We start from the raw sequence: 15,224 nt of genomic DNA, 5'->3' as shown, positions 1-15,224 counted from the left end.
TTCATTATGAAATCAGTGATATTCCTCGTTCTTTGTGGCTGTAACGAGCCTGTAGAAGAAATTACGATGGCACGCAACCCCTAGAAACAACTCATTTCTGGTTGCCTTCCGACTTTCTGAACAAATTGATGCCTTAAAAAAGAGAGTTGATCTTCAAAATTATTGTTCCTCAGTGTGAAACAGCTGTTTACTGAACAGTTTTACTTGTAATGATAAAGATTAATGGCTGATACTTCATAGAATATAAGCAGGCATGCTGTAAAAAATAAAAGACTTGAAAGACAAACCATTGTCAAATTATAATTTATTCATGTATAAATCCAAATCCTACAAAAATAATGTGTAAGAAAATAAATAGAACATTTTGCAATAAATAATAACTTATGTATATAAAATATGCAACAACAAAAAAAATAATAATGCCATCACTCTGTGTGTGTATTGTGTATTTTGTGGTCTACACAAGTCCAGATCTCCTTCAGAAATGCTGAGAGTTCCTGGTGATTGTTGGTTGGGGAGCTGCAACTGGCATTTGTCTGAAAGAAAATCAAATTGACAATTTACCATTTCAATGCAAACATAATCTTGCTGACCACGGAACTAAATTAGAACAAAACAAGTTTAACATTAAAGGTCTTAATAATAGTTACAACAAAAGCCTATTCAGTGTCGCTGCGAGGTGTTCGAATTTTTTTTTTTTAACGAATTTTGGTTTGGTTTCAGTCTACAAAGAACTTGTTGAAATACATGAATTCCTCATTACCATATTGTTGTACACATGCAAATGATTGATGAGTTTTTTTAGATTGTGACTTTGTTGCTCATTTGTGACATTTGGAGCGCGTCTCAGAATCTTCTCAGCAAAGCAGAAGAAATTGTCCTGTGAAAGAGAAAGACACAATTAGGTAGGTAGGTATATACTTTATTAATCCCCGAGGGGAATTTTTTTTTTAAATTGTAATTAGTAATGGTATCCAAAAAGCCAGAGTCAGGACATCATTTGCCAAGAGAAAACTTTTGTGAAATTTTATCTATTTCATCTGACAGATGTGAAAGACCACAATAATCTCAATAAATAAATAAATAAATAAAAGGTTCCCAACATACCACACATATTTTAGTTTCTCTTGGCATTATTTCCACCAATATCTTCTCCTGAAATGGCAAGAGAAGAATGTCAGTGTGTTATCAAACAAACAAACAAAGAAACAACATGTAGTTTGTAGTTTTCTTACGACGTCCTTGGACAAATTCCTGGCATCTTTTCCAATCTCCTTCAGTTTTTCTTTAGGACTTGGTTCTCGTAATGTGTTGACCAACACAATCAACATCATCATCAGGGTCAGGTTTTGAATACTGAAGTTGTTCATGTCTTTGAGAGAGACTGTGAGTCAGCACTGTCAGGGTGAGCAGAAAAGTTGAAATCCCTACAACTCTGTTGTCACTTATATACATCATCATGCCGACACTGCGACCACAAAACAGACACGTCAGAAGGGGAGGACACCAAATAAGGACTGAAGATTGATGTGTATCTGATTTACTATTAAACAAATGTTCCGCAAGGTGCAGAGACATATCTATTTCTTAGAAATTCTCTGTTGATATCTTATCTGCACAACTCTCACCAAGAATTGCTGGCCATCACCATGTATATATGTCTTAACTTTATTTTCATAAAGACTGGGTCCTCATAGTTGTGAAATTGAGATCCTAATGGACTTTTTTCATACATTTTTAGTTGTATTACTCGTATTATAGTAATACCTGCATCTTTCCATAATGACATCTCAAAATTAGGTGGGTGTAGGCACATGGGAAATATTTTGAGTCAAGCTTTAAAACTCCATCCCACACATTAGGAAGAGGAAAATATGACAGACAGATATACCTGCCCACCTGTCCTTTTTGGAGACTACAGAATGATTACACTGTTATTATTCAAATAAAACTAATGCAATATTGAGCTTTACCTTGCATTATTGTTCTTGAAACAGAAAAAAAAAGTGTTGTTCAAATATCACTAAAGATAAAAAATAATTGAACCAAAATCAACCAACATAGACTTGCTCATGGCCACCAGTGATCAACACTATCAGAAGGTTCTTCACTCAAACTGCAACACCTTTGGTTTATTGTGTGAAAAGTTATTTGCAGGGGAAGTCAGTGACTTGGAAAAAAAGGCTCAGTATAAACTTCATGAAACCTGAAGCTTAACTTGAGTTCACATCTCTGCACAGTCCAACACATTCACAACTCCACATTTTCCAATTACCACCTCGACTGTAATATACTTGCACTATTGCACCAGTGTCTGACAATAATTACATTTACTCAAGTACTGTACTATTGTACTGCAATTTTAGGGACTTGTACTTTACTTGAGTATTTGTATTTAATGGAACTTTATACTTCCACTACTCATTGTTTCAAGGGAAATATCACACTCTCTTCTCCACTCCAAACGTCAGAAGGTGAAGATTTGACTCAATGGATGATATAACAGGCTTTCAATATACCACACACGGTTAAAGATAAAACCACAGGTTTCCAACCTTTTTGGCTTCTTACGTCTTGCAAACAGTGTGGTTGGGATCATTTCAGTGTGGTTGGGATCATTTCAGATAATGTGAACTTTTAACCGCTCCACCTCTAAATTTCTCACTTGGTTTTATCTCAATTAATGTTCAAATGATCCAATATCTCAACAAAAATTAAAGAATAGAGAAAAAGTCCAAAAGTTGAAAACAAATTTGGGAATCAGAAACTTTGTTTTTTCTGCTTTCCTCCCCCAGTAATCACCTGACGACCCTTTGATTTACCTGCTGTCTCTGTTTATAAAACTGAATGTAAAGTTGTTCAAGCTAGCTCCACCTGCAGCAGCTACAACAGTAACATGCTACTGTTGCATCAGTATTCATAATGTAATGAGGTCATAGATAATATCAGTCAGAGGGACCAAGCCAGTTCTTTAACTTATATATGTTAACTATTTGCTGCTAATACTGTTCTTTTACTTAAGTAGCATTTTTTTCATGCAATACTTCTGCTTGTGAAGGAGTATTTTTTTACCTTTCTATATTTGTATTTTTACTGAAGTGATGACCTCATTCACCACCCTACACCACTACCTGATAATCTTTGATTATGAGCCCCATCTTCAGGTAATATTCTGTAACTTAACACTCAACATATTCAACACCAGTGCAGTTTATTTTGAGAGATAACTGAGGCACTAGACAGGCAGAGATGCTCCAAGTATTTTAATTTAGTTCCCTAATTGGAAAGTTGTCAAGTCAAACTTTAATAGTTTTTTATAAAACTGTGTGATACGTTTATAAATTAGAAATTTACCAATTCTATTGCTGAAGAAACATGAAAATGTTTCATCATTTTGGGGGTGTGTGGGTCCTTGTTTTACCTTCCATCATTGAAACCTCTCAGGTTTTATTTAGAGCCCAGGGTTTAGAAGTCTTTGAGGCAAAAAGTGGAAGAAAAAAAAAAAAAAAAAAAATCCAACATTTCACCGAGAAATCAAACATTTCATCTCAAAGTCCAAAACATTTTTTTTTTTTTTAAATATTTATATAATATAATATTGTTGTTTCTTATTTCTTGTCACCATTCGACATTTAACGTGGGTGTTACCCTTTACATCAGCACGAGTGACTTTTACATGTCATACTTCAGATACGTGTACTTTACAGTAAAAGCTGCATCACGTTGAACTTGAACGGAATCTGCTCGCCGTCCAACTCTTCTTGCAGACTTGTAGAAAATGTGTGCTTTGATTAAGGACCACTCAGAGCTGCGGAGCGGCTGAGGCGCTCAGCCAATAGGAGCGCGCACAAGGATCGAGGCTAGGTGCGCCATTTTACTGCGTCCACAGCCATCCGGCAAGATGGTCCCCTTGCTTTGTCTCCCCTGACCGGAGTTGCTTCGGTATCCAAGCGCTTCTTCTGGCTTCCCTGCCATTAAAAAACAAATCGGCATTTCGGATCGAACTGGACTAGCCGCACCGTAAACTAAACGCGCGTCTGTCAGTCGAGAAATGAAGACGGTGAAAAGCAGGTAGGAGCGCTCTTTTAGTGTGTTTGTTTGGACGGGTCGGTTTCGCATTGATCGCCGTGCTACCTTCACTAGCGGCGAGCCGGGCCAAGCGAGCTAGGTAAGCGCGCTAAGGCTAGCCGAGCTCAGCTACTATAAGCTGCGCAGCCGGCGATGCTCGAGGGTCCGCACATACGCAGGACGCACGCGGGAGTGCGGGATGTTTTGTTTACGTAATTCAAATGTAAAATAAAAATAAAAATAAAAAATGTGACTTGACTGCGAAAGTGCCGTTTTGTTTGACGGGTACAAGCCGGCGATGTGTTGTTCTGCTACTTTGGATGCTACACGCGCAGCGCCAGGCTGGTTCGCGCCACGGCGTCGTTAGCTCGAGGGAAGGCCTGCGCGCATGCAGCGGTGCATGCCCCCCATGCATTGGACCTCTGCATGCACAGCCAAAGGTGGCAAGGTTGCCAGGGGCAACATGGGAGGAGGAGGAGGAGGAGGAGGGGGGGGGCAATTAAAAGAGGCGGTTATGCATCGACGGCGCCCGCTAACGTTAGCTTGTCTACACCTTGGCATCCCCTGGAGTTCCGGTGTCGTGAAAACACGGAAAAGGCGTCGTGGAGAATAAAGAAAGTGGCTTTAAATGCAGAAACGTGCACTGCTGCACTGCTTGTTTGGGATATCGGGCTCTTTTTTTTTTTCTTGCACTGTCACTGAATTTTGCTCAAATGTGTCCGCCGGTCGCTGCCGGCAGGGCTGAGTGATAGTTATCATAGCTCGTAGCTATCTAATCAGCACATGATGATGACGCAAAAATAAACAGCGGTGTCTCTGTCTGTCTCTGTCTCTGTCTCGTCGTGCCAAGAAATGCAGGTAACAGCATGTTGGTAACGCACAGATTCAGTATGAACGCATCATCGCAAACAATGCTGTAAGTGTGCTTTTAATTAAAGATGTTTAAGCGACGTTACGTGCAGTTTTGCTTTTGTATATTTTTTATTTTTTTTGTATTTTTTTTTTGACAGACAACAACAACAAAAACATTTGATATTTCCACAAACTATCTGCAGACACCATGTGCACTTGGCACCACCTTCCCAGAAGCCTAACTCTATGTAATGCTGTGTGATTGTCGTCAGTAAATATTTTAGCACTCCAGCTAACAATTATTTTCATTATTGATTAATCTGTTTATTTCAGTACTTTCCCAATTAATTGATTTGCTGTTTGGTCTTTTTAAATGTTAGAAAATGTTGACAAGTGTTTCTCAAGCCAAAGGTGCAGCCTAAACTGTCTTGTTTTGTCCGACCAACAGTCCACAACCAAAGGATATATATCATGCGGGACTGAAGGAAGCAGAAGCAGAAAATATTAACATTTAAAGCAGCCGGAAACAGAGTTGTATTACTTTTTTTTTCATGAAATAGTTTTTCAAAATGATTAAATAATTATTGAACTAATTTGCAATTAATTTCCTGTCAATCAATTAATCTACGAATCATTGCAGCTCTTAAATATTCTTGACTTCTTAATCATATAACAAATGTTTACATATCTAGGTCTGGGTGATGCAATTGTCCAGTAAAGGTGAAATTTAAACCATAGGAATTTGAATATTACAAAATATTGTTAAAAACACAACTGAATATGAAAGATAAAATTGAAATCTGTACATTTGTTTATATTAACTTTGCCTACCGCTGTTGTTTATTTCCTGTTTCCCTGTTATATTTGTATTCATGCTATGCTGTCTCTTACATCTTGTACAACACCTGGAGAAATGAAAACATCTAAACATCGCATTTTAGAAGTTTTGAATTGTTTAGAAATGATCACAAAAACACAATATGAAGTACTGATCATTCCCTGGACAGTAATAAAACTTGCCATGCTCGATTTTTGTCTTGTATTACAGCAGTAAATACAGGTTGAATTTTTTTTTATTTCAGACTAAATTTGCTGTAATACATCATCATATTTCATGGAAAAATATGTTAGTTCACCAATATGTTCAACCAGAAACAAACTTTCAAATGTCTCTGCAGGTAAAATGAGTCTGGCTTCTTCTGAACCACACTTAGACCAAATGGCAGAAAAAGAAGAGGAGGTAAGTACATTACCGCCTTGGCTGTCGATATGTTTTGACTTTGAATGTTACGAACTTAATTGTCGAGCTATTAAAATAAATCTCGTATCCTCGTCAGCCTGGCAGCTCAGCAGAAACTATGAAGCCCTCTTCTTCTCGCAGCAAGAGGTGAGCAGATTTCTTAGATGTGCCAGTATTTTGCAGTGGGGTGTTATCAGAAGAGTTCACACAGACATCAGCTTGAAATGTTAACCTGATTTTAGGAAGCCCGCCACTGTGGCGAAGCACACTGGACCAAATGAATCTGAGGCCTCAGCCGAAAGTGAGAATGAAGGTGCAACATCTGACAATCCCTCCGACAGTAACACAGGCAGCGCATCTAAAGGTATGAACTATAGGAAGCTGCTTGTTGGTTTTGATTAAGACAGTGTTAATACTGATATTTGGAAACGTTGCTGTTTCGTTTTTCAGGCACTTTAGTGATAAGACCAGCTGGGAATGAAAATAAAGGGGCCATGAAGCTCCGAGTGGATTTCAAACAGAAGAAAAAAGGTAATTTAATTTCCCTATTTAGAAACAAAACATGTGTTTGCTATGTTGATGTTCACAAGTGAGCATGCATAGATATTTAGAGCCAATGAACTGGATCTCCTGAAAATGATAAATAATTTAATGAGGGAGATCAAAGTGAATGAGGGCAAAAGTGACAATTATTGATTTCTTTTATCACAGATGATACCCTGCAGAAGAAGGTAAACTGCACCGCCTGCGGTAAACAAGTAAACCAGTTTCAGCGCAACTCTGTGTTTGTGCATCCCGCGCTCAAAGTGCTCATTTGTAAGGTAAGAAACCCCATTTACCTATTTCACATATTTTCATGACCATTTCTGTGATGATCTACAATGATATCTTTCAGTTTTTTTACGATCTTGATGTACGAGTGATCGCATTATTTCCTCTTCCTCTAGTCATGCTACAATTACTACACAAGTGATGACATCAGCCGAGACTCTGATGGGATGGATGAGCAGTGCAGGTACAAAATTTCACTCTCGACCAACAAAACATTATGATTTATTTGTCAAACTAAAGTGACTAGAAGATACACAACAGAATTAAAAAGATATGAGTTGTAACATTGTGGGTTTTGTTGGGCGTCTCAAAAGAGCACAACATTTATAAAAAATGTCCCCTTGTGGGATTAATAAAGTAACTATCGATCTATCTAGCTATATGACTTTAATATTGTTTGTGTATAATAGGATTCACAATGAAAATGTATAGGAGCGTAACTACTTGAATGTCCATCTAATGAAATATTGAAAATGTTTATTTTATCATCATTCATTTCTTTCAAATCAATTTTTGTTTTATGTGCCAATTATTTTTAGTCATATTTTTCCTATTTTGAAGATTTTCTAATTGACCTCAAACACTATTGAACTTCTTCTCCCCAGGTGGTGCGCTGAAGGCGGCAAGCTCATCTGCTGTGACTACTGCAACAACGCCTTCTGCAAGAAGTGCATTCTGCGTAACCTGGGCAGGAAGGAGCTGTCGGACATCACTGACGAGAACTCTAAGTGGCACTGCTATGTCTGCAGATCCGAGCCCCTCCAGGATCTGGTCTCCAAATGCAATCGCGTCATGGAGAAGCAGGAACTTGTGCAACTCAAGCAACGGAAAACGGATAAAACCGAGGAGTGCGAGAGCAAGAAGCACAAGAACAAAGCGGCCAAAGAGCACAAAGCAGTCGTCAATGGAAAAGAACACAGTGAAGGCTCTGGGACCATGACGTTCTCCTACAAAAAACTGCAGCTACCCAAAGAACTTATAAAGAAAGCAAAAAAGCTTGTTGAAACTACAACAGGTTTGAACAATACGTTCATCCAGTTCATCCAGCAGGCAGCCGAGGACCAGGGAGAGAAGTCTATCAGGTATCGGCATTTGAAGGCCTTCAAGGCCGTCCTTTCTGATTTGCAAAAAGCCCACAGTGCTTTGGAGGAGGCTCTGGATCCCGAGTTCAAAAGCATGGAGTTGCAGAATGGTAACGAAGGGCAACATGTTGTGAGAAAGAGCACAAATGCTGCGGCACCTGCAGAAAACGATCACCCGGACAATGTGGCGGATTCAGTTGAAGAGGCTGAGGTTGCTCAAGAGATGGAGACGGAGCCACCTAATGAGCAGGACATGAAAAATGATCAAGTGTCGAATGAGCCGGAAATGACCGACCACCAAACAGAAACTGATGTAACCAAAAAGATCATTAAAACTGAAGTGTGTGATGAGGGGCTAGTGCCAACTGGTGAAATGTCCTTAGATCACGACATTATGTCTGTGCCTCCTTCTGTTCCAGAAGAGCTCTTTCAGATGGTGGAGAGTCTTGCAGATTCCTCCATGCTCTCACAGACTGACACCAATTTGGACACAGACACTGAAACAAAGTCAAATGAAAACACAACAGACTCTCAATCCCCTCAACCCAAGGTCAAGAACCTCATTGTCAAACTGACTCCTGTGCCAGTCGTGACAACTTGTGGGTCACGTTCCTCCAGGTCCAAAAAAAAAGAGAAAGAGAAAGAGGGTAAAGAAGAACACGAGGAGGAGAAAAGTGCTGCCTCGGATACAGTAGATGGGACAGACAGCCCACCACCCAGCCGCCGCTCTAGTAGAGTGAAGACCACTCCTTTGAGGAAGCAAGCTGAGAAGGCTGAGAAGGGTGAGAATGAGTCCTCTGAGTCTGAGTCAGAGGAAGACGGTAAGGACAAGGAGAAGGCCAAATCGTCCAAGAGATCAAGTAGCACCAAACAAGAGGATGGGAAGCAGACCGAGGCTTCGGTGAAACAGACAGAAGACTCCGACTCCGATGAAGTTCCTCACGTACTGCTAGAGAAGGCTGCAGCAGGCCAGAGCACAGATGAGGAACAGGGAAGTGCAACTGCTAAAAAATGCTTATTCAAAGAAAATGCATCCACACATGATGAAGAAAGTTCGGCCAAACGCAAAAGGAAATCTGACAGCTCTGATTCAGACCAAGAGAATAAAGGAAAGAAGACATCCAAGAAGAAGAAACAGAACGGCTCAGGCTCCTCAAACTCCGACTCTGACCAGGAGTCAAAGAGTAAAGTAGCCACAGCGAAGAGGAGATCGAGCCGTGTGAAGAAACAGGAGGAAGCTAAAGAAGACAAAAACTCACCTGAGAGAAAGACGGCCAGTCGAAAGAAGTCTTCTGAAAAGAAGCAGAAAGACTCTGACTCCTCAGACTCCGACTCCAACCAGGAGAAGGAGAAAAAGAGTAAAGCGAGCACAGCGAAGAGGAGATCTAGCCGTGTGAAGAAGCAAGATGACGCAAAAGAGGAAGACACAAACTCACCTGAAAGGAAGGGGGCAGATCGGAAGCGGTCTTATGAGAAGAAGCGCAAAGCAAAGGGCTCCAAAGCAGCCTCCAAGCTGCAGTCGTCCTCCAGTGAGGATGAGGAGGAGCAGCAGGCTGAAGGTGACTCCGGAGAGGACAGCGACGCGCAAAAGATCAAACCCATTGTGGAGGATGACTTGGTGGGAGGCAGCGGACCCTTCCGTCAATCCTCAGGTAATTTTTAAATCCAGGCATGAAAAGAAGGGTTTTATATTTTGCAAACTTCAGTCATTTGGCTTCTTGTCAGAAGTCACAGGAGATTATATATAGTGTGTATAGTTGCTATAGCTACGGGAAGTTACTCATCTGGCACATGTATTCACACTTCCGTGTTTGTACGTACATATCGGGCTGTGATAGGCCGTGACCCTGTTCAGAATACAGCGGGTAATAATGATGGATGGAATCATCTTAAGACCTTTCACGGTGTTTTTGCGACGAGGATGTTCTTGACAATATCACAAAATACTGAAAAATATTTTGTAATCAATTTCAAGAACATATAGTTGTAACAAAATATATTTTTATATGTCAGTGTAAAGTTAACAGTTTGTCTTCAAATATTCAGTAAAACATTTAACTGTAACACTTTCTCAGTTCTTTAGTTTATGAACAACAACAACAGTAACTCGGTGAGATTCAGATTATGTAGAAAACAGCTGCTTTGAGCTTGTTGCTTTGCGCAGGTTGCTCGATTCATAATACTATGCTGCGTCAATAAGTCTAAATGTTGCTATTATCATCATATGAATATGTTTTATCGTTACAAATTGCACCGTTACTGCAGGACAGAGCCATGTTGATGACGTGAATGCTCTTCCATTGATTGCATGTTTTATTGTACAGGAGATGAAGGGGACACAAAAGAGGAAGGCGCTCCAGTTTGTGAAGATGACGACGATGATCCTGAAAACAGGTATTTAGAAAACGTCAAGTTTCAATTTGTCGTCATCATTCAAGGTCAGCGATGAAAACATCTACATATCTATTGGGTAGAAAGGCTTAAATGTATTGATGAGGTAGTATACTCGATACTTGACTCGCTAAGCGAAGAACACGGAAGAAAGTTTTCATTTGAAGTACTTCACAACGTGTCCACTGGGCAGCATTCACTATGAAATTAGTTATAATTCTATAGCGTTAATTTACAACATAAGTCATGTCAGGGAGCTTTACATGGTAAGACTGAAACACTTGAAATGTTTTTGCTCAGACTCTTTTAATTAAACTCATTTTGTAAAAGCACCTTTATATTGTGTGCTTCATGTTAAACATTCCTGTTTTGTCTGTCTGTATTTTCTTTTCCTAAAGGATTGCTAAGAAAATGCTTCTCGCCCAAATCAAATCTAACTATTCTTCGGGAGCAGAGAGCTCCTCTGATGATGAAGGAGATAAGGACGAGAACTCCAAGAAAGTCAAAAAAGAAAATGAAGAAGAAGAGCAGCAAGGTTCCATATTTACTAAATATAACCTGTCAATTTCTAACAAGTCTGCCGAACTGTGATTGGGCTCAAAGTATTTGTTTCTCTCCGTCAAGACGATGACGATTCAGAAGACTCTGGTTCTGATGTTGAAGTGAAGAAGAGAGGCAGACGCCACAAACTGCTTCGTCATAAACTCTCCCTGAGTGAGGGTGAATCAGGAGACGAGAAAGCTGAGAAGAAGAGCAAAGGGGGCAAGAAGAAGTCAGGGCAGAAAGGTCAATTTCTTCATCTTTAATTTGTCTAACTCTGTTTACAAATATTTTCAAATCATAAACCGTAAAGTGACTCTCTTTCTTGGTTCTTTATTTGTCTGTCAGTGAGCAGCGACGACTCTGCAGACTCCGACTTTGAAAAGTCCGAGTCCAGTGAAGAGTCGGGGATCAGTGAGGAGGTCAGCGAATCAGATAAAGATGAGAAGCGTCGAAAGACCAGGTGAGAAGATCGATCTCCCGTCCAATCAGTGACAGCAGTTTCCTCTAATGCCAGTGGATCTGGATTCACGTAGTGCTGCTCTTGCTCAGTTAAATTGTGCTCTGTATGTGCAGATCCTCAAAGAAGAAGGATGACGAGAAACAGAGAAGTTACAAGCAGAAGAAGAAGCGACGCAGGATCAAAGTTCAGGATTCCTCTTCCAGCAATGAGAAGGTGTTTTAAATGCGATGCACTCTTGAACTGTCCCAGACTTTATTTTTTCCTTGGTGGAGGTGATGGACCCGCATGAAGTTTGCTAGTCCAGTCATGCATGACGCATAAAATGTAATTACAATTTACCCTGGAGTGTGTTGTGAGGATTATTGAGGGCACAAATGAATCTCAGGGTTGCTCTGATAAAAATGTTTCCTAAGGGCTAAAGATCAGAGGGCTCAACTTAATGTTCATTTCCACAGAGTGGAGAGGAAGATGAAGACGACCAAGATGAAGCGCGCAAAGGCCGCAAAAAGATTCGCAAAATCCTGAAGGTCAACAGTCTGCGGACGGAGACGAGAGATGCTCTGAAGGAAGAGGAGGACAGGAGGAAACGTATTGCTGAGAGAGAGGCACTCAGGGAGAAACTCAGAGAGGTACCGATGAAATGTCCTGCTGTTATTGGAAATGCAGACTTCAAAGCCCAGAGCTGTTGCATCGTCACCACGTCGGTGGAGTAGTGACCCAGTAACACTGAATACCAGGTTAAATGTTCAAGGCCTCATTCGATACTGTGAGGACATTTTAGTCCTTTACGTGGAAATGTGTTAGAGGAGCTAATGATGAGCCGTGCAGCAGTGGAACGTGTACACTGTATACTCACTAAACCAAATCATATACCCAAGTGAATTGGGTGTAACATTTGGTTGCCAGGGTAACACCGGTTCTCTGAAAATTCAGCCAGATACAGAGCGAGGTTTTAATAAGAACCACTGCAAGTCGGGCGGGTTTGTAACACTCTTAAAATGATTAAACTCCAAATCTACTCCTCCAAAGTGTGAGAAACATAAGTGTCACATGGCCTGCAAGTACGACGTGTCGGCCAAAAACAGCTCCTCTCACATCTCATCACAGCATGATGTGGTTGCTAATGCCGGTTTGGGAGCTCACAGGAACGACTGGAAACCAACTCTTTTTACCCGATATTTCTTAAGCTGCCTGACTATCCAATCAGCAGTTCACCATCACATGGGGTTCGGGTCACATTCATGCAGCAAACAGGTGAAATTATGATGCTTTTAAATGGTACACTCGAAGGAACACCTGCACACGAGGGCTGCACGACTCCAGATTGAATAAATATCACTTTTCTTGCTTGGAATTGAGATCACAATTCTCGCGCTCTAATTTGTTCTCATTATAGTTGATTATTGCCCTCATTTAACTGGTACGGAAGGAAACGCAACAAAAAACATGGTGCCTGATGTTGGACCTGTAAATCAACTGGACAACAGAAAGGAAGCACTCTTGTTTTTAGCTTAAATGCAGCAGCTTCCTGAATCTGACACTGAACATACAAACCATAAACTTCAGTCTCTTCTGTTGCTTACACAACCTTTGGACGAGTGTTGTCTTTTCTCCAGTGTCTCTCACTCACTCTCACTGGGTTTATTTTCCTCAATGTGGGTTTCTGCTGCTTTGCAGAAAGTAGGAGCACTTGGTTTTTATTCAGCTATTGTCCTTAATGAAAATGCAGCAGTGGCATGAATCAAGATCGCAATTTTAATACAATTAGTGACATCTTTTTCAGGATACATTGAGCTTTGCAGCCACGCTTTTACCTTTCTTTTTTTTTTCTTTTTTTTTTAAACCTCGGTGTTCATGTAAAACAAGTCTGTAACGGTGCACAAAAAGCTTCCTCTGTATTTAAACGGTGATGTAGATAACAGCACATAAGCAGTTAGTGGGTGGGCAGAGCCGTGCGACCAAACCAAACATCGTTATCTGGAGGGAATCACGGGAGGGAGATGATGGCCACACAGAGCCACAGCTGGCTGTGCAGCTGTTTGATGCGACTGATAAGGACACAGCTATCTTTTTAACTCTTGCGCCCTCTCACGCCAACCCTTATTTGCCATCGTTGCCTCAGTTTGTTCAACCTGATGGTCACACCAGCTTTGTCTGCGTGTATTTGTTTGTGGGTGTGTGTTCGGGTCAAGTTGGCTTCATAGAAGACTCAGTCAACTCTGTGGAGAAGTCAAGTTGGAGTGGTTCAATTTTCCTGCGAACATTAATGAGCCAAGAGCAGCACGCTCATGATTCAGTGGCACCAGTGTGCCAACAACATAATTAGCAGCTAGGTTTTTGTTTTTAAAAATAATAAAATATTTTAGTAGAGTTAGAGTATGGCATAACTACCCTCATACCATGCAGGGTCGTTTGTTTTTTCAGAAAGGTAAATACAGTGCATGATGATCCATTAGTGTAATTCGTCTTTCTTCTCGTATAAAGATGTGCGGATGTAAATGTATCTGGTCAGAGATAAAACAGCAGATATTTAGTTGTGTTAGAAAGATGAAAGCTGTCCATTAGCACTCTTGCAGAATTACAGTTCAATGATCAGATTGCAGGATATGAGCTTGTATTTTCCTTTCAGGTTATACATGATTGACTTCAGCAAATTCCATCTTTTTGTGTGTCCCTCTTTTCCCTGCCTCTAAACCGTGTTCAGGTGCTTGTGGTGGAGGAGTCTTCCCAGGTGACCTGTCCCATCACCACCAAGCTGGTGCTGGATGAGGATGAAGAGACCAAGGAGCCGCTGTTGCAGGTGCACAGGAACCTCGTCACGAAGCTCAAACCTCACCAGGTCGATGGTAAGGAAGAAGTGAATTCAGTCGCTAAAAACATTTGTATCTGACAGCAATATCAGTGGAACAAGGGTAAGATGCTTCAGACTAATGTCGGCCCCTCTGTCTTTGTGTTGTGTTTCAGGGGTGCAGTTTATGTGGGACTGCTGCTGTGAGTCCATGAAGAAGATTGAGAAATCTGTCGGCTCTGGCTGCATCCTCGCTCACTGCATGGGTCTGGGAAAAACTCTGCAGGTGAGGAACACACACAGCATGTCTCTGTTGTCTGGGCTATAAATACCACTGAAGCTGTGCAATAGGAATAAAAGAAACTGAAGTTGCATGAAATGTTATTTTGTTTTGACATAAATAAAACACAGTTCACTTTGGAAGAACTTTTAACAGTTACTTTCATCAGATCAACTTCTTTCACATCAAGCAAAGGAATAAGAAGAGGAAGATTATTTGACTTTGTTTTGAATGCTGTAAATACAGTGGAAATGTTGAGATTAAAGTCAAAATGTTGTTTGCCTGGCACTAACACCGCAAGTTTGACATGTTCTCAAAATGCAAAATAATAAAACATCTTCCTCTCGTTTATTTTCCTGATGTGACTCTAATACTTTGTAATACTCTGTGTACTTGTCAGATCCTTTGTGAATCAATGTTTTCAAAGCGGTTTGCTGTCCCTGTGTTTAACTGTAGTTCTCATTTTGCCCTGTAGGTGGTGACCTTCCTTCACACGTTGCTGCTTTGTGATAAAGTCGATTTCACCACAGCATTGGTGGTTTGTCCGCTGAACACTGTCCTCAACTGGCTCACCGAGTTTGAGAAGTGGCAAGTAGGAATGAAGGATGAGGAGAGTTTAGAGGTAAGACGTCGCTCTTGTAACCGTTCAAACTGTTTCTGTTTGACAGCAGTGCGCCGCTTAGCATACT

General features: G+C 40.7%; 1 protein-coding gene and 1 long non-coding RNA gene across 2 annotated transcripts in view; one reads left to right on the top strand and one right to left on the bottom strand.

The window, feature by feature from the left end:
* Positions 1 to 287: 287 nt before the first annotated feature.
* LOC138620095 (uncharacterized) lies at positions 288 to 1,150 on the bottom strand. The gene is made up of 3 exons (XR_011310850.1): positions 1,108 to 1,150; positions 764 to 880; positions 288 to 536 (listed from the first exon to the last, which is right to left on the bottom strand). It is a non-coding gene; the product is annotated as an uncharacterized lncRNA (long non-coding RNA).
* Positions 1,151 to 3,869: 2,719 nt separating this feature from the next.
* atrx (ATRX chromatin remodeler) overlaps positions 3,870 to 15,224 on the top strand; it is a 31,289-nt gene continuing 19,934 nt past the window's right edge. Inside the window, exons 1-17 of the mRNA XM_069697039.1 lie at positions 3,870 to 4,071; positions 6,099 to 6,160; positions 6,258 to 6,307; positions 6,403 to 6,524; positions 6,611 to 6,691; positions 6,872 to 6,981; positions 7,108 to 7,175; positions 7,597 to 9,725; positions 10,398 to 10,467; positions 10,863 to 10,999; positions 11,089 to 11,250; positions 11,353 to 11,467; positions 11,581 to 11,680; positions 11,923 to 12,096; positions 14,172 to 14,313; positions 14,432 to 14,541; positions 15,011 to 15,157. Coding sequence (XP_069553140.1) covers positions 6,104 to 6,160; positions 6,258 to 6,307; positions 6,403 to 6,524; positions 6,611 to 6,691; positions 6,872 to 6,981; positions 7,108 to 7,175; positions 7,597 to 9,725; positions 10,398 to 10,467; positions 10,863 to 10,999; positions 11,089 to 11,250; positions 11,353 to 11,467; positions 11,581 to 11,680; positions 11,923 to 12,096; positions 14,172 to 14,313; positions 14,432 to 14,541; positions 15,011 to 15,157 — 3,774 coding nt within the window. The 5' untranslated portion in view covers positions 3,870 to 4,071; positions 6,099 to 6,103. The remainder of the gene's footprint in view (positions 4,072 to 6,098; positions 6,161 to 6,257; positions 6,308 to 6,402; positions 6,525 to 6,610; positions 6,692 to 6,871; positions 6,982 to 7,107; positions 7,176 to 7,596; positions 9,726 to 10,397; positions 10,468 to 10,862; positions 11,000 to 11,088; positions 11,251 to 11,352; positions 11,468 to 11,580; positions 11,681 to 11,922; positions 12,097 to 14,171; positions 14,314 to 14,431; positions 14,542 to 15,010; positions 15,158 to 15,224) is intronic.

This window comes from Brachyistius frenatus, unplaced genomic scaffold (assembly GCF_029030835.1).
Source record: "Brachyistius frenatus isolate BFR_SWC_R1_liver_20210118 unplaced genomic scaffold, ASM2903083v1 Contig_22, whole genome shotgun sequence".
NCBI lineage: Eukaryota > Metazoa > Chordata > Actinopteri > Embiotocidae > Brachyistius > Brachyistius frenatus.
Note: the sequence above shows the minus strand (reverse complement) of the source record. Positions and strands in the feature narration are given on the sequence as shown.